The following is a 27675-nucleotide window of genomic DNA, read 5'->3' on the forward strand; positions in this document are numbered from 1 at the left end:
AACAACAGCCTCCATAGCCAGAGAAGTGGCTGCAATCACACAGGTGCAGCTGCCTGCAAAAGAGGATCTGCTTCATCCTGCTTCCCCTCAGTCCATTTCCTCCTCGTTTTGCTAGCTAGTGGATGGGGAAAAATTACTGGGTTCTTCCATTTGGGAGGCTGCCAAGTGCCATGGCCTGATGTTCTGCCAGCATGTCTCCCTTGTCTACAACCAGAAACTGCCCATCTGCTATTCATTGTAATTTGTGACAATGAATGGACTGATTCTCTCTCTCTCTCTGTCACACACACACACACACACACACACACTCACACACACACACACACACAGTGCATAATTGCTCACTCACTAAAACACACTTGGATTCCGAGCAAGCTTTGAATGAATAAAGATAAGAGAAACACATGCCAGGTATAGGGAGGAGACTGATTAGCTACAATCTGCAAATCCATATCACAGAGGAATGGGATCTGGGTGGGACAACTTCTTCTTCTTCTTCTTTTTCTTTGGCGATCACTTGTAGCTGAGTAAGATTGTCTTCCATAAACACGGTTTTAACAATGAGTCCGTAAGTGACTGTGGAGGCCAATTCTGAATCCACACGTCCTTCCACAGTGGGGACATTGGTTTCCGAACGGGAGTTGATCACGGTGTGGATTTGCCAAGCTTGCCTTCCTCTTAGCACGTTTCTCCCTTGCGTCCTGAGTTCGAGTGTCTTCAAAGCCCCTGACACCTTTGGTAAAGGCTGTTCTCCAACTGGAGTGCTTGCAGGCCGGTGTTTCCCAGTTGTCAGTGTTTATACTACATTTTTTTAGACTTGCCTTGAGGGAGTCTTTAAACCTCTTTTGTTGACCACCAGCATTACGCTTTCCATTTTTAAGTTCGGAATAGAGTAGTTGTTTTGGAAGACGATCATCTGGCATCCGCACAACATGACCAGTCCAGCGAAGTGTATGGAATAGGACTGGAAGTTTTAAAGGAACTGATAAGGAAGCTACAGCTGTATTTTAAGATAAGATTTCTTTATTGTCATTGTAAATACAATGCAATTGGATGCTTTCCCTTAAAAACAACACAAAACATTACTTGTGCAGTGATTGATATAGCATAGAACTGAATGTTTGAAAATATCTCAATTGGTTCTCTTGAAACAGTCCTACAGCTGTTGAGTAGCACATTCATGCCAGATTTTAACAGTCCTTGTTATAATGAGAGTCCGTTTCCTGAGGGGATGTATGCTGGTACAAGGAACAGAGACCTATGGTCGGTTTAGTTCAAATGTGGGAGCTGTAAAGCCCTGTAACCATATGTTATATTCCAATAGACCTTTCCAGTGAGCACAGTTTTAAGTCCAGCATGGTTGAAATCTCCAGCAATGACGTTCACAGTAGTCTTGGTGGCTGCTGATAAAGCTCAATAGCCCTGCCTTTGCTTCCTTTCTCTGTGTCGTCTTCACCTCCTCCCCTTAGGAGTTCCTGCCGGCTGTAGATCTTGTGTGCCGCCATCTTAGATCTTACTAACTGCCATAACTGCCGTTATTCCTTCAGGAGTGAGCTATACCCTCATTTTGCACAGAAACCCACAAACCTTTTTCCAATTCAGAAAGTATCGGCACGGGCAAAGGGTAAAGCTCTGTCTTTTTTTGTCCTGCCACCTGTGGAAGGAAGACCTATCACATTGTTGGACATCTTCGGCTCTAAAGTGTACAGTTGCCCCTTCGGAACTCATTTGTTTGTTCTGTTAGCCTCGTTACTGGTGGCTTCCATTTTCCGGTTTCGTTTGGTATGAAGCAATGCACACCCCCTAGTAGAAGCAAGTTAAGTGTGTGCACGGTCCCTGCAGAAAGTGGGAAGCTTGCGAGAATCTAAGAAACTAAGCTTGCAACTGCTGCTCCATGTAAGAGTCTATATTGAGGTGTCTCCCTTCTCTCTCTGTTGGCTGTTGCTTAACTTTTGAAATAGTGTGCTTCACTAGTTCTTCCTCTCATTTTTTAGGACAACCCGGTTTGCATCCTTCCCAGATTATCTAGTGATCCAGATCAAGAAGTTCACTTTTGGCCTAGACTGGGTGCCCAAAAAACTCGGTAAGACGGCTATTCTTGGCGGGGGTGTGTGGGTGTGTACATTTTGTGTTTTCGTCTTGTATTTTTATGCTGTGAACCACCCTGAGATCTAAGGATGAAAGGCGGTATAGAAATGTAATAAATAAATAAAATGTTGAGAAATCACGGGTTGTCCAGGGTTGGGAGTGACGCCCCATAATTCCAGCATGGCAACTCTTGTCGCTGCACCAGATATTCCGTCCTAGTTGACAAGCGTAATGACAATATTTAACAAAGCTATATGGTGTTTCTGACTGTTCAGAGTGCTTCAGCTCTCCGCTAATCCTTAAAATACTCTTGTGAGGTAGGCCACTATTATCTGCAATTGTAGATATGGGGGAGTGAAGGGGGGGCACCACAGGATATTAGGTTGCTTAAAGCTACCTGGTAGGTAATAATAATAATAATAGGCGCCATCCATCCTCCAGCCGCCTCCAGACAGGTTTGTGGCTATGGACTTCCTGGTTCATGGTTTCTGCCACTATGCAACATCTGTTCTTAGGAGCATCTCCTTATCGGTGGCCTCGTTCTGTTAGCGCGTCCATAGATTGTGGCGTTTTCTTTCATTTTTTTACGCTAGCCTTCTTTGTTTAGCCAATTTACTTTCACCTGCGACACAATCCCTGACACGCTCCCCGTTGTGCTGCTTGCGTTGACAGATGTCTCCATCGAAATGCCAGATGAGCTGGACATCTCTGCACTCCAGGGGACGGGACTGCAGCCTGAGGAGGAGGAGATGCCCGACATAGCGCCCCCGCTGGTGACGCCAGATGAGCCCAAAGGTAGCCTGGGTTTCTATGGCAACGAGGACGACGACTCCTTCTGCTCCCCTCACTTCTCCTCTCCGACATGTTAGTGACTCTTCTCCTTTCCTCTCTTCCTTGAGCCACTCACTCACTCAATCACTCACTCACTCACTCACTCCCCCTCCCTCTCTCTCCTTGTGTCCTGTCACCTGTGTCAGTGCCTTTCCTTCTCCTTGCTCAGTCTGTCTTCCTGTCAGCTCTTCGGTCGAATTGCTGGCTGCCTGACTCTGCACCACTTTACACTACATCTCAGGATCCACTATTGAATCATGGGGGCTTCAGGGATGGAACTGCAAAGTCGGAATCTTATAGAGTGTGCTTCTAGAGAATCACTCCCACCTCCTTTCTTTTCTTTTTCTAGCCAGAGGCAGTCACTCAAATCTTTGCCTGAGGCATGTCTGTTTCAGAGCTGTGTTTTCCTGTAACATCTTCTTTCCCATCTAATGAGACCTGTGGTGCCCTGGAGGTTCCTGAACCCTTCCTCAAGCTGAGACCATGAAATTAGCAGAGCGAGGTGTTATGGCAATGGATGGGGCATAGCGCATCTTTAGGCCTTGTTCAGAAGAGGCATTCCAGAGAAATAACCCTCTGCGATTCCGTTTCTTGTCAAAGGGCACTTACCCATCCTCTGCTAGTAGTCATCGTCACATGCAGCAGTTACATTTCCTTTAGAGAAGACCTGTGCAAACTGAACACAGCCCACCAGCTATAAAGTGTAGCCTACCAGTAGCCTGAGGGACGCGGGTGGCGCTGTGGTCTAAACCACTGAGCCTCTTGGGCTTGCCGATCAGAAGGTTGGCGGTTTGAATCCCCGCGGCGGAGTGAGCTCCTGTTGCTCTGTCCCAGGTCCTGCCAACCTAGCATTTTGAAAGCACATAAAAAGTGCAAGTAGATAAATAGGTACCACTCCAGCGGGAAGGTAAACGGCGTTTCCATGTGCTGCTCTGGTTTCGGTGTTCTGTTGCGCCAGAAGCGGCTTAGTCATGCTGGCCACATGACCCGGAAAAACTGTCTGCAGACAAACTCCGGCTCCCTCGGCCTGTAAAGCGAGATGAGCACCGCAACCCCAGAGTCGTCTGCGACTGGACTTAACTGTCAGCGGTCCTTTACCTTTACCAGCAGCTTGACAACCATCCCAGCCGTCATAATTCCTCTGGCTCTTTCAGAACTCAGTGGCGAAAGGCTCCACTGTTGTCTGCCTGAACCCTCCACATGAAGGTAGGGCAACTACCAGTCTCCACAGACTGCTCTCAGGATCAGGTTCATGAAATCTCAAAGAAACTAGTCGGTCAAGGGCGAAACCCACCTAGTAGGGTGTTCCCTGTCTCCTGTTCCTTAAATACTTTTGTCGGGATGTTGTTATTTTGACGACAGTGAGAACAGGAGACTGATGGAGCCGCTTGCTAGCAGGCTACCTAATAATAATAATCATCATCATCATCATCATCATCTTATTTATATGCCACCCATCTGGGTTGACCCAGCCACTCTGGCCAGCATGTGGTTTTGGTGAGTCACCAGTTGCACAGCCCTGTGAGGAAGGTATGGATGGGAATAGAGCTTGGTCAATCTTTAAAAAAAATAATGATGATTTTTGGGGGGGGGGGGGGACATACCGCACATCAACCAAAAAGGAAGAAGACGAAGAAAAGAGAGGCGTCACAATGCATATAGAATTGTTCCCCTAGTTATTATGAACCCATATTGTTCAACAATAGTATCGTATTCATTACAGAGCATGGTGTTGTAAATCATGGTCATTGTTTGCCATCTCATCCCAGGCTTGGTCTGTCTTTGACTCCTCTTTCAGAAATGTGCACAGAGCTGGGGAGGTGGTTATGCCATTTCCACAAACCGTTGGATACAGGCATGGCCTTGGCGAAGGTGCATAGTGTGTGCGAGAGAAAACCTGCAGAGCGGAAGGCGGGGGCCTGGTCCCGCGAAGGGCTTGGCCAGAAGTGGTGCCTTCTGGGGACATCTAACCCTTTCCCCTCCCGTTGCAGCCCCCATGTTGGACGAGTCTGTGATTACTCAACTGGTGGAGATGGGCTTTCCGACGGACGCCTGCCGCAAAGCTGTGTATTACACTGGGAACAGTGGGGCTGAGGCGGCGATGAACTGGGTCATGTCCCACATGGACGATCCAGGTACGTCAGCAACGTGGGTCCCTATTCTCAGGGCGTTAAACTTTTCCTCCTGCTGGGATTAGGCCATGTTGGGCAGCCTCTTGAGGCGGGAAATCTCCATGGCTCCCACCTTCTCTCGTTCCTCTTTTCTCTAGATTTTGCAAATCCTCTGGTTCTTCCTGGATCCAGTGGACCAGGTTCCACCATCGCCTGCCCAGACCCTCCATCAGAAGACAGCGTGGCCACCATCGTCTCCATGGGCTTTTCCCGGGATCAGGCCATGAAAGCGCTACGAGCTACGGTGGGTCAAGGGTGAAAGATGAGCAGAGCGTTCCTCCCCTTCTGCTTCTCCTCTGCAGCATTGTGCCTGGAACGGTACCCTTTGGGGGCAGGGGGGAAGAATTGGATGGGCTCCTAGCTTGACAGTTTGCAATCCTCTCCTCCACAGAATAACAGCCTCGAGCGGGCTGTGGACTGGATCTTCAGCCATATTGACGACCTGGATGCAGAAGCTGCCATGGACATTTCGGAGGGGCGTTCGGCGGCCGAATCCATATCTGAATCTGTCCCTGTAGGGCCAAAAGTGCGTGATGGATCTGGAAGTGAGTCTGCAACCCTGGGGGAAGTTTTGACTTTCGAGGGTTGAATAGTTTTGGTACCCTAGCGCTTTGGAACATTGTGGTTGTCTAGATCTGTGCCTCACCCATCAGTCTTAATCCCAAGCCCTGAAGCCCTTATTCATTTCCCCCCACCCCACCCCACCCCAATTTGGAGCTTGGCACCAAATTGACCTAGAGAATTTGCTCCCATAAGATACGGTGATAGTTGCTGTCTTAGGTGGCTTTAAAACCGGGATTAGACAAGTCATGGCTTTAAAAGGCTCATAGCCGTATGGGAGAGGGTACCTGTGAATGCCTTATGCCAGCCAGCAAACAATACAGGAAGGGTTATTGCCGTTGTTTCCTGGAAATAACTGGGTGGTTATGTTTAATAAGAATTTATTGGATTTTAATAATAAACATATACAAATACAAAAACTACAAAACAAAATAAACACAAGTGAAACACTTATTTATCCATCCTTATCCTCTTTATAATCCTAAATTTGGGACATCCTCGCGTCCTCTTTTCTGCGTTCATTTCTAATCTTCTTTAGTAACTTTGTAACATTGTAGAATCTACTTTCTTACACCTAAACTTAATCTTACAATTATAATCAACATATCTTAAATCTTATTCTTATCGAACAAAACATCGAATTCCACATCTCAACTTCTTTTATCCTCTCTTAACTAAACTTTGTTATACTGTAGCCTATATTTCTTCTGATTCCAATGTCAAATATTACATATTAAAATATTATCAAATATTAAAATATTATCAAATATTTAAAAAATCACATCTTATCATTTACCTAAATGTTTCTTCCAATCTCATACACCGTTTTCCCTCTGGTTTCAGAGTTCTGTGGTCAGCCTTTATAATATCCCCTTTAAGTGTTCCTACTTTACCATAACTGGGTGGTTATGAATGGCAATTAGATGGGCACTGACCAGGTCCAGAAAGGCTCTTCAGTCTTTTTCTGAACCAGTCTTGTGTCCTCTGTCACCTTTTTTAAGGGGACGGGAGTGTTTGAAGACAGACTTGGTGCCATTCCAGATTCTCTCTGTGTGTGTGTGTGTGCGCGCGCGCGCATGCATGCACACACACACCTACACAAACAAACGCACATGCCATGGCCTGCCTCTCCTCTGTACATGTCAACGAGGCTGTTCTTCAGGACAATTCATCCGATCTCATAATGTACCAGATCCTGCATCGATTCCTGCACTGCAGAGGGTTGGACTAGATGACCCTCGGGGGTCCCTTCCAGCTCTTCAGTTCTACAATTCTTCGAACCTCTGGCGGTTTGAGGGAGAGCTATGCAGAGAGGGTAGCGAGCATGCTTGACTCTTCCCTTTCGCTCTTTCAGAATACCAGCTTTTTGCCTTCATCAGCCACATGGGCACATCCACTATGTGTGGCCATTATGTCTGTCATATCAAGAAGGATAGCAGGTAAGGCGGAAGAGAGTGGGGGTGTGGGGAACAAGGAAGGATCCTGAAGGAAGGCAGCCAACTAGATTTGTATTACTTGCAATCTAACCCTCAAAATTAAACAAGTGGAAGTTAGAAACATGAATTTTCAGCAAGTTTGCACTTTTTTTGCTCCCGGTGCACATAAAAGCTACCCTGTAGGCCTCTTGTTTTAATCGGTCAAGCACCATAGAGGGAAACCACTAAGCCACAAGTTCAGTTCCTTGGTCTGCAGTGAAATACGTCTTTGAATTTCGTAGGCAGGGAAGAAGCCCTGTACAGTGGTAGCTTGGTTTACAACCATAATCTGTTCCGGAGGCCCGTTTGTAAACCAAAACAGGTTGTAACCCAAGGTGCGCTTTTGCCAATGGGGCCTCCAAAAAAAAAAATGTTCGTAATCCCACCCCAAAAAAGGTTGTAATCCAAAAAAAGGTTGCAAACCGGGACACGTACTTCCGGGTTTGAGGTGTTTGTAATCCAAAACCAAGGTACCACTATAACTGCCTTGATAGCCCATTGTGGAAGGGCATCTTGGCTACCGGAAGAGCCTGTATGCTGGGCTATGTGTGTTTTTAAAACAAAATTCTACCCCAAAGCAATCCCAAGCCTGTAATGCCCATTACGCAAAGTGGCATTTTGGAGAGGGGGGGGGATAATAATTGTGCCCTATTGATACATTGTTTCACTTATATATGTATTTTAATGTTTGGTGGAAGCCGCCCAGAGTGGCTGGGGAGACCCAGCCAGATGGGCGGGGTACAAATAAATTATTATTATTATTATTATTATTATTATTATTATTATTATTATTATTATTATTATATTTGGGAGTGGGGGTAGTAGCTATATTGAATATCTTATCTCACCTCTCTGGCTGCTGAGATTTAAGCAAGGCATTTGATCTGTTCACTTCTAAGCATCCTTTGCCACCATAAGGACTAGAAACTTGATTTCCTTTCATAAGAGGGAAAGAAATAAATTCACTAAATCCCTCTTCTTCCCTCCCCACCCCACCCCAGATGGGTGATCTACAACGACCAGAAAGTCTGCGCCTCTGAAAAGCCTCCCAAGGATCTTGGCTACATCTACTTCTACCAGCGAATCTCCAGCTAGGACCCTCTCCTGCCAGATGTGGAGTAGGAGCCAGGCGATGGCAGGAGGAGGGGAAATGGCAGCGATGAATGCAACGAAGAGGGCCAGCTCTCAACCCCTATGTGTCTGTGTGCCACTGCTGCAGCCCCAGGAGCAGTATCCCTCCTCGAGGAAGCTGGAGTTTGCTGCCCCTCTGGACACTGATGGGTGGGGGTGGGGGTGGGTTTGAACCTCTGTGTAAGAGCAAGAAGGGGGGGGATATATCTCACTGAACCCAGGCACCCAGGGGACACCTGTGCACAACATGTTTCCTCTTGATGTAACTATAACACGCTTGGACTATTTAGAAAGGGGTGGGGACAGGAGGGAGCACTTGGGTCACGTGTGGCTTCCTGTACCATATAGGTCAGCTCCCCCCCCCCACCGCCCCCCAAATTGTGCTGGGGGAAACCTGGGCCGTAAAGTTAGCACCAGTTCTTCATGTGCCCCTTATATGCCAAAACACAAAGGATCAAATAAAGACCTTGTACCCCCTTCCAGCAATTGGTCTTGCTCATAGTCTTCATTTTTTTTAATTATAGGCTGATCTGCGTTGGTCGGTCAGAGCAAATGGTCCATGAACAGGCCTCATGCCCTGGGTCTGATGTAACAAAAGTCATCTTTTTTTTGGGGGGGGAGGGGGTTTTAATGGAGATGAGCAGGTCTTCTAGGAAAAACTCACAAAAATCTACTCCATCTTCTAGTGGCTTTGCCTTGTTTTTCTGCTTGCTCCGAGCCATTCAATTAATTCATATGAGTGAAACCTGATGTCTTTGGAGTCAAATTTGGCCACGGGGTTGGTTTCCTGCTCACATGGCTTTCTGTGCCTTATGCATTTGTTACACCACACGCCTCTGCCTCCCTCATGGGAGAATCGGTAAGGTGCCCCTTCTGCTACTAGGACTGGAAAATATCTGGTTTTCAACATTGCAATATATCACCAGAAAAACACAGTGCTATATTGATATATTACAATGTCTGAAATAAGGATGGAGCTACAGCTGGCTTCATGGTTTCTCCTACATTGTTATTTTTGCATAGCACACAATTCAAACCGGTTTTGGACAATATTTTGGATCTATCGCCCACTCTACCCAAAACGTTTTGGCACCTGCGGCAGCCCCGCAAATGGTGGCCCCCCTCCCTGTCAATGAAGAAGGGAGTGAAGTGAGGGAAGGTCTACATCAGGAACAAGGTGGGTGGTGGGCGGTGAGATTGGCATTGAAATCTGCTGCCCTACTGGATCCTGCCACCTGAGGCAGTTGTCTCGCCTTGCCTCTCAGGTGGGCCAGCCCTGCTACGCTAAAGGAGTATTATACAAGAGAGACTTCTACATGGTCACACTTGTTCATTTTGGGCTTGTGTTACAAAATTGAATTTTACTTTTAGGCGCAGTCACAAGTTAGAAAGATGCCTGCTCCATTTAGTAGAATTTAGCACTGTAGTGAGTAACAAAATGAATCTCAATAGGGACAAAGTGAAGGTTCTGCTTTCTATTGCTGTCATGCAGGCCTTGTATCTAAAGTGATCATCACTTGTTTCCCGGGCCTTGTTCCCTATATGAGCTCGTGGATCAATACAACTGCAGAGCAGAGACTGCCCTGCGGGGTGGGGGTAATGTCTCTGTAGTGGCATACAGAGGCCCTCGTCTACAGTATTTCCTGTGCCATCCCATTATCTGGTTCTTTTAGTTCAGCAGGCATATTATGTCAGCCATTTGCTTAGTGTGAAAGGCGGAGGTTTGAAAGGACATCCTACTCTCAAATAGTTTTAAGTAGTAAATTTAGGCGTCTCACTAGCAAAACGGGGGTTGCAGTTGGGGAGGCTTTCCCTCTATTTACTACTATAATAAATGCTCTCTTGTGATTGTAAATAAATAAAAGAAAATGCATAAAACAAAATAGATTTCTCCCTATAGAGCAGATAAATGCAGGAGCTAATGCCACCTGGGTTTTCTAAATGTTTGTACTCCGCTAAATTAAATTCTGCACCAATGCAATATAAACTCAATTCCAGAAAAAGTTGCAATTATGCAAGTACAGCACATTTCTCCCATTCGTTTTAGTTCCCCCAGCTTTTATGCTGTTCTGCATCATCTGTTCTGCCTCGGCCCTGCGAAACCAGGGGCGGTGGGCTATGCAGGAGTGGGAACACTTTCCAATCACTGGAAATTCATGTAGTCAGATACTCTTCTGAGGTTTCAGCAGGCATTGCAAATGCATTCAGTCAGATGTTCACAGACATAAGCCCTAGAAATGTGCTCTCCCACAACTGGAGAGTGTCTAAAGCTACTCAGACTTACAGAGAAATAGTGTGGGCTGATCACCAAACTGTGAAACCTGAATCCCTTTCTAAATGTCAATGTATCTGCCAGCTCATTGGTAGAACGGGCTCCATTATGCAACACCAGGCATTTTCCCATGTTTATGTTGGGTATGGGGATATTTGGGGAGAGCACTGATCTGATCTGGAAAAGTTTTCCTTGTGGAAATTGTGTAGCTAGAATCGCAGGCTGTATGGAATGTTTTCATGACTCTACACAGGGCAGGTGGGTCTTTATTGTGCTCCACATGTTGAGCAGGTGGGTGAAAGCTGCTCTTTCTATTCCAGGTTTTTCTTTTGCAATGCTGCCCTGAGCTGAGTTCAAAATATGAAACGGTTGATCTGCTGGGCCCCGTTCCACAAATTGCCACACACGGAGAGAGAGCCTTCTAGAAGCCACTGTTTTATGTAAGACATTAAAACAAAACATTGTGCTGCTGTGCATTATCTTAGCAGAATGAAAGGTGAACAGGTTCAAATAAACCCTCACTAACTTACCAGAGCACTGAAATCAGTGCAGATCAGGTTTTCGTAGGCTGCTGTAAGTGCAGATTTTTAACAAGTAACAGAACTCATCTGTGCATTTCAATTACACGTTGCTTGCACAGTTGCTGAGAAAAAGAAAATGTTTTGCTAAACTAAAAGAGAAGCAGGGAGAGGTAGCTATTCTGCAGAATTACACAACTCCTGGTCCATCCTGGCTCCTTTCCATAGGACCACACCTTACCTGTGAAGTCAGACTGTTGGTACACCTGGCTGAGTAATGCCCACTGACTGATAACAGCTCTGCTGGGAGAGAGACAGAGATCTTTCTTATGCCTACCTGGAATTTGGACCTGGGCCATTACATTAAATCAAGGAAAGCATGTATTTTTTTACCACTTAGCTACTATGCCACCATTTCCAAAATAATTCAGATCAGCTTCAGCTAACTTTTAAACCAGTGCTTTCCTGCACTTAGCTCTCACCTGTGGCTCCTAGAAGGTGTTAGCATGTGACAGCGGACACGGTCACACCTCTGAATGGCTGGCTAAACCGGGTGAGGGGAGCTGATGGGTCTCAAACCTTCCATGCATTAGCGGCTTATTCTGCATGCAAAGACAGACTGGAAGATTGAGCAGACCAGACCAATAAGTGGGTCCAATGGTCAAGAAGGCAGTTTCTGCACATACTGTAAAGGGAAGTGATGGTCAAGAGGGGTTCGTCTACCTGGGAAGGTAGCCCGCCTAGGAGTAGGAAAACTGATCCTAAACATCTGTTGCCTTGTGAGATATATTTGGGAGGAGAAATGGCTAAGGAGTAAACCCTACACAAATCCAGAGATAATGCCAAACATATTGCTCGACTTCCCTTTGGACCCCACCAGTGTCCTCTGGGAAGCCCAGTACCTCCATACACACTGCCCAGGCTTGTGCCCCAGGGAGGTCACTTTGGTGCCATTAACACAGCAAAAGCAATGCATGAGGCAGCAGTTATGAGTTATGGATCTTTGCAGCCACAGCAGGCACTGCGATTCTCCAGCGGTTTGACTTCACCCTCGAAGGCACACTCCATTGTTTCTTGAGACTGATGGGTGCCTACTGCAACTTCTAATCATGCATGGAGATGTGGTTCCATTGTAAATATTAGAGACATAGGAATAGGAATAATTTATTATTGGCCAAGTACATTTTCCAACATACTTGGATTTTTTTTCGGCTACATTGCAATGTAAACATACAGACACTGTTCCTCTCACAATACAAAGAAGCAAAGAAACCCCACCCATATTTTACCTCCCCTTAAGCTATACAACTACGAATTTAACAATTTAATGGCACAAGGGAAAAAACTATTCTTGTGCCTGGCCGATTTTGTATATGAAGTCCTGTAGCGACGTCCAGATGGAAGTAAATCAAGCAGATGATGACCGGGATGTAAAGGATCTGCTACAATTCTCTCTGCTCTCTTCCTAACTCGGGTAGCAAATTGTCTCTATTGAAGGCAAGCTAACACCAATTATCCTTTCTGCAATTCTTACAGCTCGTTGGAGCTTTTTCTTGTCTCTCTTGGAGGCTGTACCGTACCAAGCTGTTATAGAATTACAGAGAACAGAATAGGTGCCCCAACTCCCAGGGCCTGAGGTCTCTTTGCTCCCCCCTCCCCAATAAAATATTTGAGGGGACTGCCCTCCATGGGTGTAAAAATACTTAACTGCAGTTCTTCCCCTCCAACATAAAGCCTGCCCCCCCATAACAAAAATCCTGGCTACACCTATTGCTCCCCCCCCCCAAGTTAATGTGCATTGCCATTCAAATGCTGGTGTGTTTGGCACGTCTTGCCTGCACCCCCCCCCCTCCTTCATATTTTATTCAAGTTGGCACCCCTGATTACAGAAGACACAGGTGCACTTTTAGAAAAGTGAAGTACATTTGAAAAGTATCTCTGCTTCTTACATCACCGCCGGGAAAGAAATGCAGCCAGCGCGCACGCGCCCCCTGTCGCTTTCCACTCCGCGCTCGCTCGCGGGTTCTTTCGGAACATCAAAGGAAGGCGGCGGGGGGAGGCGGGGCCAGCGTGACGTCACCGGGGCCAGTGGGCGTGTTCCCCTCTCGCCCCTATAAAGAAGCCGGGGAAACGGCTGCGCCGCCGCTGCGCTCTCTGACCTTCTAAGTTCTCCTTTGCATCCATCTAGGCGGGCGGCCCCGGGGCACCACAACTAACCACCACCGTCACCATGCCCAGGAAATTCTTCGTAGGCGGGAACTGGAAAATGAATGGCGACAAGAAGAGCCTCGGGGAGCTCATCCAGATTCTCAATGGCGCCAAGGTCCCTGCAGACACCGGTGAGCCTGGGGGTGCCCAGGTTGGGGGTGGGGAAATCCCCTAAGGGGCGCGATCGTGCGCGCGCTTAGCCTTAGGGGAGGCGAAGCCCCCGCACACAGCTCTGCAGGCGCCCCGGAGGTGCTGGGAGGAGGCAAGCGGGGCCACCCGGTTGCCACGTTTAGGCTCGGGAACCGGCCCGGGGGCGCACGCCCTGCCCGTCTCCTCTCTTGCGCCCCCTTCGCCATGAAGCGCTTCGGTCATAGGGGAGCGCGAAGGATAATACACACCGATGAACTCGCGCAGGGGAGAAACAATGTCGAGATGCCTGCAGTTGCAGGGGGTTGGACTAGATGACCCTGGGGGGTTCCTTCCAGCTCTAGGAGTCTGTGATTAACGCGCTTAAGGCTTATCCGCAGCGGCCTCTAATGGGATTGAGCATGAGAAAGGGGACCCGGGGTTAAGGAGGCCGGCCTATTTTCCTGGCCCGCTCCATCCATCCCCTTCCTGAGAGGGGGTCGTGGGGACAGCTGGCTACAGTGGTGCCTTTCATAGGGTCTCGAAAAGGGGCGGGGGAGGCGCCCGGATGCCTGGGTCCCTCCCTCCCTCCTCCCAGCCGCGTGCTCGCCCGCACGTACTCCAGGGCTGCCTCTCCCGGCAAGCAAGCTGGTTTCCTTTTCTCTCCTTCTGTTGTCCTTTATATAAGCCTTGCCAGGAGGAAGGGAGCCGAAGAAGCCTCTGGGCCCCGGAAAAGAAGCTTGCTACATACTTTTTTTTTTTTTTTTTTTAACTGCTTCTCTGTTTAACAGCTTTCCGGCCGGGCACAGAAAATAGGCTTTTCTTGCTACATTATTTCCTCGCCGGGAAATAGTGCATTACTGTACTATAAAAGAAATAAATCCTCAGGCAGCACGTGTTGGCAGGCTCAAAAGCCCGAAGAAATACTGTGGTGGGGAGTTCCGAGGGTGCTATTCAACTTGAGTCTGATTCAGAGTAGAGCTGTTGAAATTAATGGAGTCATGGTCATGGATGGGTTTTCCAGGGAGGCCAGCATAGAACAGCCGAGGCCTAAGCACAAGCTTAAAGCGAAGTTAATTGTTTTTAATGCAAAGAGGATTAAAATACAAGTAGATTTTTTATTACTAGTAAACGTGTCAAGTGCTGGTGATTTTGTACTGATAGTTGTGAGAGGAGCAGATTTACTCCTTGCAGAGCAGTTGTGTAAAGCACTGCCTGCACATTTTTGCCTTCTCTTAATGACCTCCTTTTGAGAAAAATGGAAGGTTAAAAATCTTAGAATACCCTTGAAGGAGCTTCCTCTCTCCCTACAGTCTACTGTGCTAGGGCAGCTAGGCCCACTATTAGTCACAGCTCAGCCCAGTCAACGGAAATCCCTGTGTTCAGAGAGATCCTGCCTGCTAGTCACATGTGACACAGTACTTTGGGTGCTGTGTTCGTGACCACCCACCCTACATTCAACTGTTGGCTAGCAGTGGATGAGATGCCGGGAAATAATCTGACCAGTCCTCACATGGGCCATGTAGCGAGACGGAAAGGGAATGCAATTGAGGCCTGCTTGGCTGCAGAATTCTTTGTCTGAATGGGGCTGGCAAGATGCCCAGTTCTCAGGCAGTGAGGCTAGCTAGCCCGTCTGCCTCTCTTGGTTTTGGTTGGCATGGTTGTGCCAGCGGGAGACTCTGCCTGCAGCAAGGACTCCTTACTTGCCAGCGATGGGGGCAAAGGTACGCCTGGGCCAAAATTTGGCTGGCAGATCCTTTTCGCTGTCCCTCTCGGGTTAGAAAAGGGCAAGGTGGTGGTACCCTGAAGAAATGTCAAAGGGTCTGGAGGAGAGGGTTCCTAAATATAGGTGGCAGCACAGCTGCCTAAAAATACCAGCTACTGTACTTGGAGTTGGGAAACTTTATCCCTGTAGCTTGCTAAAGGTCAGGAAATGGGCCTCCAGATAAGCTACATGGGGGGAGGTTGATCTACTCAATTGCCCCAGATATTCTGTCTCCTCTATATTATACGGCCTCCTCAGGATTTGAGCAGATCTGAGTTACCTCCGTCTGTTGGAGGAGATGCCACTGCAGTGTCCCACAAGCAGACTGCATCGTGGAATTGTAGAGTTGGATGGAACCTTGAGGATGCAACTGCCCCCATACAGGGATCAAACCTGCAACCTTGGTGTTATCAGCACCGTGCTCCAACAAACAGAGCTCTCCAGTTGTTGCTTTCTCTTACCCGTTATTGGCCAACTGGCTAAGCAAGGCTTCTAGCCATAGAACATCTTGTAAAAACATCCAGGATTATGTTGCTAGGTAAACACTAGGCTGCCCACACCCCAAAAGCCCCTTTTCTCAAATATTGTAGCAGTTCTTAAGATTATTGGTTATAGGGAATAGGTTTGCCCTTTACCCCATGGAGTCAGCTTTCAAGTTTCTGACCTTTGCAGCGCCCACAGCTCCACCCCACACACTTATTAGGTTTCCCTCCATGTTTATAACCTCTTCTGTATCTATGAACATATGAGACTGCTTTGTCCTGAGTCAGGCCACTTGTCTGTCTAGTCCTATTTTGCTACCTATTTTGACCAGCAGTGGCTACCCAGGAACCTGTGCAGAAAAAAAGGCTTTCCCCACGCCAGTAATATATTTTTTTAATTTTTATTTTCTAATATAACAATACAAAAACATAACAGCACACTACATACAACAATAAAAAAGAAAAACAACAACCATACAAAACATTATCATAAATTCACTTACAACTTCTATCACATTGACCCTCTCCTTCTACATACACTGCCTCTCATCTGTAGTAATTCCCTATCCTCATATTATAAAAAATATACTGTGCTTAATATACTTATTCTAGTATTTCTAATACAATTCCTAACTGTAGCCTCTTACTTCTATCTGCTCTTTTCTTAAAGTATTTAATTTCTGTCTTTTCTTTAATTGCCAAGCAAGCAGTTTACTACATTTATTCGCTGATTCAAAAGTCTTTTGTCTTAACAATTTCGCTGATTCAAAAGCCTTTTGTCTTAACAATTTAATCTTCCATTCAATCTCCTGATTAATCAAGTTTGAATATTGAACTTGTAAAACCTTGATTTCTTTTTGAATTGATTGATTTTTTTCACCCCAGTAATATCCTTTTAACTTGCAAGTGTTCTTTCTACCCCTGAGCTCTGGCTCCGGCCTGCAAAAACAAATTATAAGGCTCAAGTTTCTCTTGACCAGGGCTCAGCAAACTTTTTCAGCAGGGGGCCCGTCCACTGTCCCTCAGACCTTGTGGGGGGCTGGACTGTATTTTGAAAAAAATAATAATGAACAAATTCCTGTGCCTCACAAATAACCCAGAGATGCATTTTAAATAAAAGGACACATTCTACTCATGTAAAAACACGCTGATTCCGTGGACCGTCTGTAGGCCAGATTTAGAAGGCGATTGGGCTAGATCTGGTCCCCGGACCTTAGTTTGCCTATCCATGCTCTTGACCCTCAGGCAGATACTGTTTCAGGATTAGAGCTGGCAGTGCAGAGCAAGAAGGGATTTGCCACACCCAAGAAGGATGCTATTTGTACTGCCTTGAACCCAGATGTGGCTGGCACATCTGCTTCCCTGTGACCCTCTGAAAATTGGGATCACCATAACTGGTCCTGAACATTGGGATTTAAAGTCTAACATTCAGAGGAGTACTGGTTCCTCATCCCTGGTCAATAGGATAGGGTGGTTTTTTTTTATTCTGTAATGGGAAATGACAGCTAATCTGTTTGCTGGTTAACCTTGCTGAAGGTAACTTTTTAGACTGAGACATAAGATTTAGTGCAGATTTCCATTTTCTCAATGAAAACGATTTGGAGGGAGTAGATGCATTTAACCTCATTGAAAAACTTACCAAAGCAGCTCATTTATTACTTGGGCTTTTTCAGCAGTATCCCAAAGATTTGGGTTGGGTGACAAATATATCCTTTGTCACTTTTCAATCTTACAAAAGTAGGACAGGCTGTATTATTTTGTACAGCGCCTCTAAGATTCAGCTTTTGGTATAAGATTTGGTCTGCATCTGAGAAGGCAAGTTCTATTAGTATGGAAAGTCAAGGAGAGAGCAGATTGTAACTCAGGCAGGCCATGTTCAAGTGAGGCGAAATCCATTCATTGCTGAAAGTCTGACATCCTCTCTTCCCGTTTGTAAATTTAAAGTTAAACAAAAGAGCATGTAAATATTAAGCAAAGAGGAAAATTGCCCAAAATGTCACTCCTTTCTCTCTCCCCCCCAGTTATTAATCTAGTAGTTTCAATCACCTAAGGCCCCTTCCAGAAAACCCCCTAAAATATGTTAATCTCCTCCCTCCACCTGGTATGAAGATGCATTTTTAGAAATCACTTCTCAGATTTGGGACAATCTCTTCCTGGTTGGCACCCTATAAAAACTATTAACACCCAGTCACTATCAGGGAGACAGGATTTGTAGTCTTTGTCTTTATGTTAATTTTAAGCCCAACTTTTTGATTTCCAGAAAGATCCTGTTTTCCCTACACAGAAACTCCTGTGGACCCCGCTCCCCACTCCTTCCCATCAGTTGCCCAAACCCTTAATAACTGTCTTCTGGTCTGAAACCCAACCAGGTCCCAGTTTCTTGGGAAACCTACGGTCTTTCTTCCCCTTGCTGTGCACTTGTTTTCTCCTTAGTTTCCTCACCACCCCAAATGCACCACCCCATGGAACTTTTACTTCTCTAGCAGTGCCCCCCAAGTCTTGCAATTGCCTATTCTGATTCTCACACTAAACCTATCCCCAGGCTCCACAAAATCACTATGGAAATGCCATTCCAACTTCTCACTCTCTTTTTTAAAAAAACAACTTGCCCATGGCACCATCCATTTCCCTTCAGGTACCACCTTAACACCTTCAGCCAAATCTCCCCCTTCGCCTCATTTCAGCCAAATTCTTCCCCACCCCACTTTCCAGAGGTCAATTGTCCTACATTCTAGTGCTGGCATGTCCAACAGGCAGATAGTGATCTACCAGTAGATCACTGGATGTCTGTGGTTGATCACTGATAGATCATTGGCTCCCCCCCCCCCCAAAGAAGCTGAACAACTGTGGCTCCCCTAAAGAAAGCTCAACATTTTACCTCCTCCCTGAAAAAACTCAACAACTTTGACCCAGACCCCCCCCCCAAAAAATGGCCTTCCTCTTTCCTAAAAATAGCTCAACAACTTTGACCTCAACCCCCCCGCAGTCTCTTGGGAGTTGGCCACCCCTAGGCCAATATACATGTGGACAGTCCTCAATCAAGTGACTCTTCTTCTTTTAAGTTCTTAACCTAGCTCACAATTGTCATCTGAACTAGCTAGACGTTTTACAGAGAATCAATAGCAGTCAGTCCATCCTTTGAAAAATAAGACTTTAGAGTTGTCTTGCCCCCCAAATATCAACTAGACTAGACATTCCGTTTTGGCAACTGGAACCTTGGTTTTTTTAAGGAACCATTTGGTGCCTAGCTTATATAACTGAGTTTCTAACACTGGAGAAGGGGAGATTGGTGGTGGAAGGGAAGGTTTATTTACCCACAGTTACCCTCTGAACCTCATTGCACGACCAGCAGATTTGACCCACAAGTGTCTTGTGTCCAGCACCCAAAGAGTGAGTTGGCCTTGGGGTGGGAACAATCTGCAGCCGAGAGACTCTGTGGGGGTGCCTGCTTTATCCTAGATGCTCTTCTCTCTCTCGTCCCCAGAGGTCGTTTGTGGTGCCCCCTCCATCTACCTCGACTTTGCCCGCCAGAAGCTCGATGCCAAGATCGGTGTGGCCGCCCAGAATTGTTACAAGGTGCCTAAGGGAGCTTTCACAGGAGAGATCAGGTTAGTCTGCTGGGACTCTGGGGGCCACAAAGAACTGGCATTACTTTAGCGAGGGGTAATTTTAAAAAAAAGTAAATAAAGGATTTGGTTTGCACCTCGTGGCAGAACAGATGGCGTGATTTCTTTCCTTCTGTTTCAGCCCAGCCATGATAAAGGATGTTGGCGTCACCTGGGTGATTTTGGGACACTCTGAGAGGAGGCATGTCTTTGGCGAGTCCGATGAGGTGGGTGATCTAGTAGATTTGCCTTGCCGCAGGTTTCTTTCCCTCCACCATCGCTGGGCTGGGAATCGTCTGCAGCAAGGAGGTGTGCGGAGATGGTATAGTTCTTATGGGACTCTGAAGCTACCCTCCGTCCCCTTTTCCAGCTCATTGGACAGAAGGTGGCTCACGCCTTGGCCGAGGGTCTGGGCGTCATCGCCTGCATTGGGGAAAAACTGGACGAGCGAGAGGCTGGCATCACCGAGAAAGTGGTATTTGAGCAGACCAAGGCTATTGCTGGTAAGAAGGTACTGGGGAATGTGCTGGAGTTTCCTTTGGCTTCAAGTGAGGGAAGGGAAATGCTTTGGTTTGAAATAATGGGGCAAAAAGTTTGGTAATAGATCATTCAGTAGGCAGGAAATGCCATGTACACTAGTGGCCAAAATTGTGGAAACCTTTTGGGGAAAGTGTGTTTCAATGGAAAGATAATTTAATGAAGAATGCAATGCAACAAAGTTTGTTCAGTTATCTGTATTCTATCAAAAGTTAGTCATACCTCTAGATACGATTGCTGCGGGTTGCAAACGGTGCGGGTTACGAACGTGCCGAACCCAGAAGTACCAGAACGGGTTACTTCTGGGTTCAGCAGTTCACGCATGCGCAGACGCGTCAAATGACATCATGCGCAGAAGCGCCGAATCACGCAGCAAGCATGCACAGACGCGGTGCTTGGGATGCGGACTGCTCAGGATGCGAACGGGGCTCTGGAACGGATCCCATTCGCATCCAGAGGTACCACTGTATAGCCAAATGTGAGCCAGTGTGGTGTAGTGGTTAGGAGTGGTAGACTCGTAATCTGGGGAACTGGGTTCGTGTCTCCACTCCTCCACACGCAGCTGCTGGGTGACCTTGGGCTTGTCACACTTCTCTGAAGTCTCTCAGCCCCACTCACCTCACAGAGTGTTTGTTGTGGGGGAGGAAGGGAAAGGAGAATGTTAGCCGCTTTGAGACTCCTTCGGGTAGTAAAAAGCGGGATACCAAATCCAAACTCCTCTTCTTCTTCTTCAAATAACCAGAAAAAAGGAAGCACAACTTGCTTACAGTAAATGCATGCCCAGAGGTCCTTAAAGCTCTGGATAGCACTAACTTTTAAGTGACCTAGGTTTTCTCTCATTACTTTGGGTTCTGGATACATTGAGCCCTACGCAGGCATTTCTCCTCATGTGCTCCGTATCATGGGTATTTGGGGGGGGCAGGGTGCACATTCAGCTCCTCCCCCCGCATGCACTGAAGACGAATGTCTCCAGCTGGGAATCTGCTCTGCTCATGGAGGCTTGCAGCTTTATTTCGAATCCCTCTCAGTCAGTAGAGCATGAGACTTTTAATCTCAGGGTTGTGGGTTCGAGTCCCGCGCTGTGCAAAATATTGGTGCATTGCAGGGGGCTGGACTAGATGACCCTCGGGACCCCTTCCAACTCTACAATTCTAGAGTTCTACCCTCATAACCTGATGGGAAGTTTAGATCTTAGAGATGTCTAATCTTTGTGCTCCCCACCCCACCCCGCAACTGCCATCTAACTATACTTGCTCTTCCCAATAGGTCGAATTGTGCCTACCCCCACCCCCGGCAAAAAAAACCAATGCTCACTGTTCCCCTCTCTTGTCCCCAGATAACGTGAAGGACTGGAGCAAAGTGGTTCTTGCCTATGAGCCAGTTTGGGCCATTGGGACTGGTAAAACTGCAACTCCTCAGCAGGTACGGATGTGGTTAGCGAGAACGTGTTCCCAAATCTTGTTTCTCTTTGGAGGTGCTCTTTGCATCAGGGGATGGGGAATGTCCCTGAGCCCCACTCTGAGACTCTGGAACGATGGCCTTTAGCTTGCCGTTAGTAACACAATTATTGCCTTTTCTTAGGCTCAGGAGGTTCACGAGAAGTTGAGAGGTTGGCTGAAGAGTCACGTGTCTGATGCTGTTTCACAGTCGACTCGGATCATCTACGGAGGTAAACGGAGCCCTCCCCAGCCCGCAAAGCAAGTGTGGCAAGAGTTTGCCCTTTCCCCCCTATTGATCGCACAGCAAACATCCTGTTTCAGATGTGCGCCTGTCAAACAGAATCTCAAAGGGGCACAAAGTTAATTTGCGTGTTCATTGTAGTTCCTTAGCTGTACAGGCTGTAGTAGGGCCAGATCAGGCCACAAGAACTAAAAAAATCTTCAGCTCTTCAGCAGGTATGGATGTGCGTAGGGAGAAAAGTGTTGCCCAAATTCACTTCCCTTTTCTAAGAGGATGGAAAATGTCTAAGCCCTGCTTTGCAGGCGTGAGCTCCTTTGTAGGATTTTGGTAAGGATTTCCAAGGACAATCCTTGAATTGAATGATGAAACAGCGGCAATTGAAATTAAAGGGGCCGCAATTCAAGCGCAGAAGCTGCGTCCATCTTCTCGCAGCTTGCCATGGAGAATGGCAGTTTGAATTTGGGAGGGATGGTCAGGCCTGTGGAACCGCTGCCTCAAATTGCCAAATTGTTGCCAAACAGCAATCTTTCTGTGTGGTTTTTAAATCAGGATAGCACGGTTTCATGGCCAGATTGACCCTGCTGCCAACACTAAAAAACTTAAAAGAAAACATGAAGAGAGTTCATCTGGAAAGACATAATTAGTTGCAGATAACTGTGTGCGGATAAGTAGACACGGGTGGCGCTGTGGGTTAAACCACAGAGCCTAGGGCTTGCCAATCAGAAGGTCGGCGGTTTGAATCCCCACGACGGGATGAGCTCCCATTGCTGGGTCCCTGCTCCTGCCCACCTAGCAGTTTGAAAGCACGAAGTGCAAGTAGATAAATAGGTACCGCTCCGGCGGGAAGGTAAACGGCGTTTCCATGCGCTGCTCTGGTTTGCCAGAAGTGGCTTAGTCATGCTGGCCACATGACCCAGAAGCTGTCTGCGGACAAACACCGGCTCCCTCGGCCAGTAAAGCAAGATGAGTGCCGCAACCCCAGAGTCGGACATGACTGGACCTAATGGTCCGGGGTCCCTTTACCTTTTAAGTGTGTTGTGAAGAGCTGAGAATGTGGGTTAGAAGAAGGGTTTTCTTAAAAGGCAAGGTGGGGTAGCATTTAAATGCTATTTGTTTGTGGCGAAACCTCCATAAGTCTGGGCAGCCCAGCCAGCGTGGTGTAGTGGTTAAGAGTGGTAGACTCGTAATCTGGGGAACCGGGTTCGCATCTCTGCTCCTCCACATGCAGCTGCTGTGTGGCCTTGGGCTAGTCACACTTCTTTGAAGTCTCTCAGCCCCACTCACCTCACAGAGTGTTTGTTGTGGGGGAGGAAGGGAAAGGAGAACGTTAGCCGCTTTGAGACTCCTTCGGGTAGTGATAAAGCGGAATATCAAATCCAAACTCTTCTCCCATAAACAGTTTGCAGTGGTTTGAGACAATGGTCAGCCTAGCTAGTACATGTAATCGTGCCGCCTGATTTTGAAAGCATGGCTGCTCTGAGAGGAGACAATTCAGAGCAGAGAAGCAAAGAGGAGAGGTGGGGCTTAACCCTTCACCTGCCTACATTGCTCCAAGGTGCCCTTCTTGGGTATATGTGTTTGTGTGCGCACAATTTTATTATAGCAGAAACAGGATTAAGGACTCCTGCCACCTCTCCACATTATCTTTCCCAGAGTAGTTTTGCTTTTAAAAGGCACTGTGAGGGGGTGTCACAGAATTAGCCTTGGAAATTGCCATGTAGCCAAAGACATTGTGTTTTTTTGGTCCTTGTCTGCTATGTGCTTTCTCCTCCCTCCTTGGGCCTTTTCTAAATAAATTTTTATTAAAATGGGGATTGTAATCCTTTGCAGGTTCCGTCACTGGCCCCACCTGCAAAGAACTGGCCTCTCAGCACGACGTGGACGGCTTCCTCGTCGGCGGGGCTTCCCTCAAACCCGAATTCGTAGACATCATCAACGCGAAACACTGAAAGCCGCTGCTCGGGATTCGAAGTGAGGAGGTGCAGTTCATCGCAGGCAGAAGATACGGCACTGTAGAAACCTGCGCCCCCACGCTCTGCACTTGGGTTACACAAACTCCCCTTCAAGTCCCTGCTCCCATACTTTGCTGTTAATTGTCCCACACTGCTGCTGCTAAACACAACAGTTGCCAAGGCATTTCTCGGTTAGCTGGATCCTTTGTGCAGGCCGGCCTTTGTTCACTTCCCCCTGTGCTGGAGGGACAGGGCTTCCTGCCTTGCTCTTCTCCCTGTAAGCTAGACAGAGGCCTCCTTTTTTCTGATCAGTGTCTAGTTTTGCTGCCTTGCTGAGGACGGGGTCTCTTGCCTCTCGCTTCAGCCGAGTCGGAGTCTTTACCCAGTGGCTTGTGTTGTATGTAAGATGTGCGTCCGTACTGTGTCCCACCCCCTAAGCCAACAATGAACAGAAATAAAGAAAGGGAAACGAACGTAAGGCTCTGAAATCTGTTGCCACAACTACAGTGTAGCCTGCAAGGTAAATGATTATTAATTATTGTTTTTATTATTATCATTTACACCCCAGCCACTCTGGGCGGCTTCCAACAAAATATTAAAAATACAATAAAACATCAGACATTTAAAACTTCCCTAATCAGGGCTGTCTTCAGATATCTTCTGAAAGTCAAGTAGTTGTTGATTGCCTTGACATCTGATGGGAGGGTATTCCACAGGGAGGGTGCCACTACCGAGAAGGCCCTCTGCCTGGTTCCCTGTAACCTCACTTCTCGCAGTGAGGGAACCACCAGAAGGCCCTTGGTGCTGGATCTCAGTGTCTGGGCTGAACAATAGGGGTGGAGACGCTCCTTCAGTTCTACTGGGCCAGAGACCATTTTGCGTCACTGTCAAGTTATCCTGCGTCTCCCTTTAGCACTGATTTTCATGATTTGGTGGTGGGCCATGAGCTGGTTCTGATCCTTGGCCAGGCAGGCTCACCTTGAGTCATCTGGGGGAGAATGTGGTGGGGAACTTGTCCAGGCCTCAAGATTTTTGCATAATGTTTTGGGATGCATTAGTCTCATTTTCACTGTGTCTGGAGGAAGGAGTGAAAATGTATGGCAGGGGGCAAGAATAAAAGAGTGCCGTTTATTGGCTGCTTGGCTGGAGAACTTTCGCCAGCCGCTTCTCTCTCCCCCCCCCCCCCCCCAAATACAGGGAAGGAAAACTTTGGCTTTCATAATTTCAAAGCAAGCTGCCATGTGCAGCTTGGGTCAAGTCTATCCCTAAGTCCATACCTTTCAGAGTGCAGCATAGTAAAATGAAGGCAATCACATTTTAGCTGAAATGAATGAGGGGCAGGACGGACCAGGGGGTGTTAAGGCAAAATTGATAACACTGGTTTTAATGAATCTGTATCCTTGGCATGCCTGAAGCCATATAAACTACATTTTAGAAGTTAATTTTTCATTAAAATTCCCACGTGAAATGGGAGTGCTTTCTGGTTAGAAGCAGGCCATCTTAAATTCCACATCTGTCCTGGCAGGTGGTTTAGGGGGCATCGCTTGCAAAAGGGGGGGGAGGGGGCTGAATTTTATACACCACTGAGGAATGATTGTTGTAATTGGGAAGAATCATTTAGTCTTGGTAAAAGCAATTATCAAAAAATTGAGCTTTTCGCAGAGGAAAATATAAGATTGGTCACGCAAAAAATGTTCGCTGGGTGCTGAAGCTATATTTCACCACTAAACTGCAGGGTTTTTTTTTCTTTGAAGCAGGTAGGTAAAAATAGGGTTACTGCTTCACATACTACACGATCATTTATTTTACATTTGCTATATAAACCTACAAATGGGGAGGATGGCATCACGTCTATACACTGTCTCCCTTAGCCCTTACCAAGATGTAGCCACATAATCTTTGCAGCACTAGTGAAGGAAACTCTGTTCCTAAACTTCCACTGCCTTGTGGTCAGGCTTCCAGAGGAAAAGTCCATGCCCACTGTCTTGCAGGACATCTTCCAGAGGAGAAAAGGCTCAGGAGTAAACCCTATGCAAATCTGGAGTGGAGTCCCTAAGACGGCTGGATGGCACCTCGTACGCCTCCTTCCGGCAATTCCTGGAGCCAAGCTGGTGCCAAGAGTATTGCTCTGCTTTCCTTTGGACCCCATCAGTGAGGCTGAGAGGGGGGGTCTGGTCTTGAAGTCTGGGCAGCCCAGGACCTCCATTCACACTGCCCAAGCTTGTGTCCCGGGGAGGTGGCTTCAGTGCTACCAATGCAGCAAAAACAACGTGGGAGGCAGCAGTTAGGAGTTCCCAGTCTCTGCAGCCACAGCAGGCACTGTGATTCTTCGGAAGTTTGATTTCACCCCCAGAGGCGCACTCCATTGTTGCAGATGGATGCTAACAGATACTGATGCAGAATTTCATAAGCAGAAAAGGCATACCTTTGCCCCTGAGGAGCTTGCAGTCTTAAATTGTATGCTTGGTACTTAAAAAAACAAAACCTTTCAAGATGTGGCTTGGATGGCTGAGCCTTCTCCTTTCACTTAAGTTTCCTAGCGTGATTGCTCAGCAGACTACCTTGGGAAAGGGTTTCCTGCTATACCCTTTTCTCATTCTTAAGGTTGCAATTGGCTCCCATTTCAGCAGCCCACTGTAAAACTACTAGAATAAGGTGGGTAACTGGTACTGGAGCCTGACAAACTGGTGCACTTCAGGGTTATTGTGCTTTTCGCTATTGACCGTGCACCTCTTCAGCAGAATTTCCTAAGCTGGTGGCCACCAGATAATTTTGGGACTACAACTCCCATCATCTCTGACCATTGGCTGAGGCTGATGGGAACTGGAGTCCAGCAACCTTTGGAAAGTGCCAGGTTGAAGAAAGCAGCCTTGCGGAGACCCATGAGGCTCTGTCCTGCCTGCCAGAGTCCCCTCTCTACCTCCATAGCTCATCCTCCCCTGGCAAAGGAAAACCTGTTGGCATCTGTCTCAAGAGACAATGGACAAGTGCCATTGGGGTTACAGTCAAATCGAGCAGAGACTGATGGCAGCTGCTGTAGCTGTAGAGAGCGATATGGGAGAAACATGTTTTGTTGCAGGTGGGGCAGATGAAGGTGTGCACCTGTGCTGCTGCAGGTGCACCACGGTGTTCCTTCTCTCTCTCTGCTCCTCCCAGCAGTCATTCCTCCTCTGGTCGCTGCTATGGATGCACAACCTGGCTGCCTGACTCAAGGTATTGCAGTCATCTGAAAGAGATTCCCCACACAGTGTTGCCAGCCTTCATGTCACATTTGCAGACATCCTTGTAGCTCATAGTATGTCTGCCATCATACCTGGTACCTGAAGCCAGCTCCCTGTAAAGCACATCTTTGGAGATCCTGTCGTCTTCCATTCTGTGGACATGACCACAGAAGTGGTAACCCAAGTGGCTCTGAGCATAGGGTGTGATTCTCCCCGCAGTGCAAAGTTAACCCATAAACCATGTCTCCTAGACCAGCAGTTTCTTTGCTATTTTGCGTTATATAAAAAGGCAAACAATACAATGCCGTTGCTGCTGGATCTGTTACAGTAACAGAGAATGCAGAGCAAAATTTGGTGGGGGAGGAAGTGCTTTGTCATTTTGGCCACCCAAAAAATGTTGATATCCTGTCTTAGAGCTCCCTCACGTGGTCAGTTCTAGGGATGTAAAATAATCTGTCAATTTCACCAGCACTTTCTTTGCCACCTGGCATTATTTCAACGTAGTGAATTAGAATTGTTCATCCCGAAAGAAAATCAAGTCAGCTAACAAAGGGAAAAGAATGAAATGGATGATAGCGGGCATCAGTAAATCAAAACATTTAAAACAAAGTTTACCCTGAACACAAAAGAAAAAAAATGCAAAGATTTATTCACATTCATTATTTCAAATGCTCAAATAAATTATAAAACACACGTGTACACTGTTGCAAATTATTGCAAGTAATTCATGAAAATGGGATCAAGTTTGGGATGACGAAAGCACAACTCCGCTTGCACCAAGGTAATAAACAACACGCCTGTAAATCTCAAGAACATTACAAGTAAATTATTAGTGCATAGGTCTCATAGCACGAATATTCATCCAAAATAATAATGGCTGGATGCATTCAACCTGTTGCTCTATCTGCACCATTAAATCACAAATGTAAGACGAGGTCTAGTTCAAATAATTCAGAAGCTTTCCAGTGGTAGCACAGGGATAGGAAAACCTACTTAGCAATGTTGTTGGAGGTCACCACTTCGACCATCCCAAGCCAGCAGAGCCAAAGTAT

The 27675-nt window shown here is 47.0% G+C and overlaps 2 protein-coding genes across 3 annotated transcripts in view; both read left to right on the forward strand.

The window, feature by feature from the left end:
- Positions 1–8743, forward strand: part of USP5 (ubiquitin specific peptidase 5) — a 29442-nt gene extending 20699 nt beyond the window's left edge. Inside the window, exons 14-20 of one of the 2 annotated variants that reach the window (XM_033172970.1) lie at positions 1995–2083; positions 2761–2952; positions 4911–5054; positions 5189–5334; positions 5482–5635; positions 7006–7090; positions 8128–8743. In XM_033172970.1, the coding sequence (XP_033028861.1) occupies positions 1995–2083; positions 2761–2952; positions 4911–5054; positions 5189–5334; positions 5482–5635; positions 7006–7090; positions 8128–8221 (904 nt within the window). In that variant the 3' untranslated portion in view covers positions 8222–8743. The remainder of the gene's footprint in view (positions 1–1994; positions 2084–2760; positions 2953–4910; positions 5055–5188; positions 5335–5481; positions 5636–7005; positions 7091–8127) is intronic. The other variant, XM_033172971.1, reaches the window with a different exon arrangement.
- Positions 8744–13201: 4458 nt separating this feature from the next.
- TPI1 (triosephosphate isomerase 1) lies at positions 13202–23875 on the forward strand. Its single transcript, XM_033173321.1, has 7 exons — positions 13202–13386; positions 19113–19236; positions 19376–19460; positions 19604–19736; positions 21107–21192; positions 21352–21439; positions 23281–23875. Exons 1-7 carry the CDS (start codon positions 13278–13280, stop codon positions 23397–23399), a joined length of 744 nt encoding a protein of 247 aa, XP_033029212.1. The 5' UTR covers positions 13202–13277; the 3' UTR covers positions 23400–23875.
- The last annotated feature ends 3800 nt before the right edge of the window (positions 23876–27675 follow it).

Source organism: Lacerta agilis, chromosome 16 (genome assembly GCF_009819535.1).
Source record: "Lacerta agilis isolate rLacAgi1 chromosome 16, rLacAgi1.pri, whole genome shotgun sequence".
In the NCBI taxonomy this organism is placed as follows: domain Eukaryota; kingdom Metazoa; phylum Chordata; class Lepidosauria; order Squamata; family Lacertidae; genus Lacerta; species Lacerta agilis.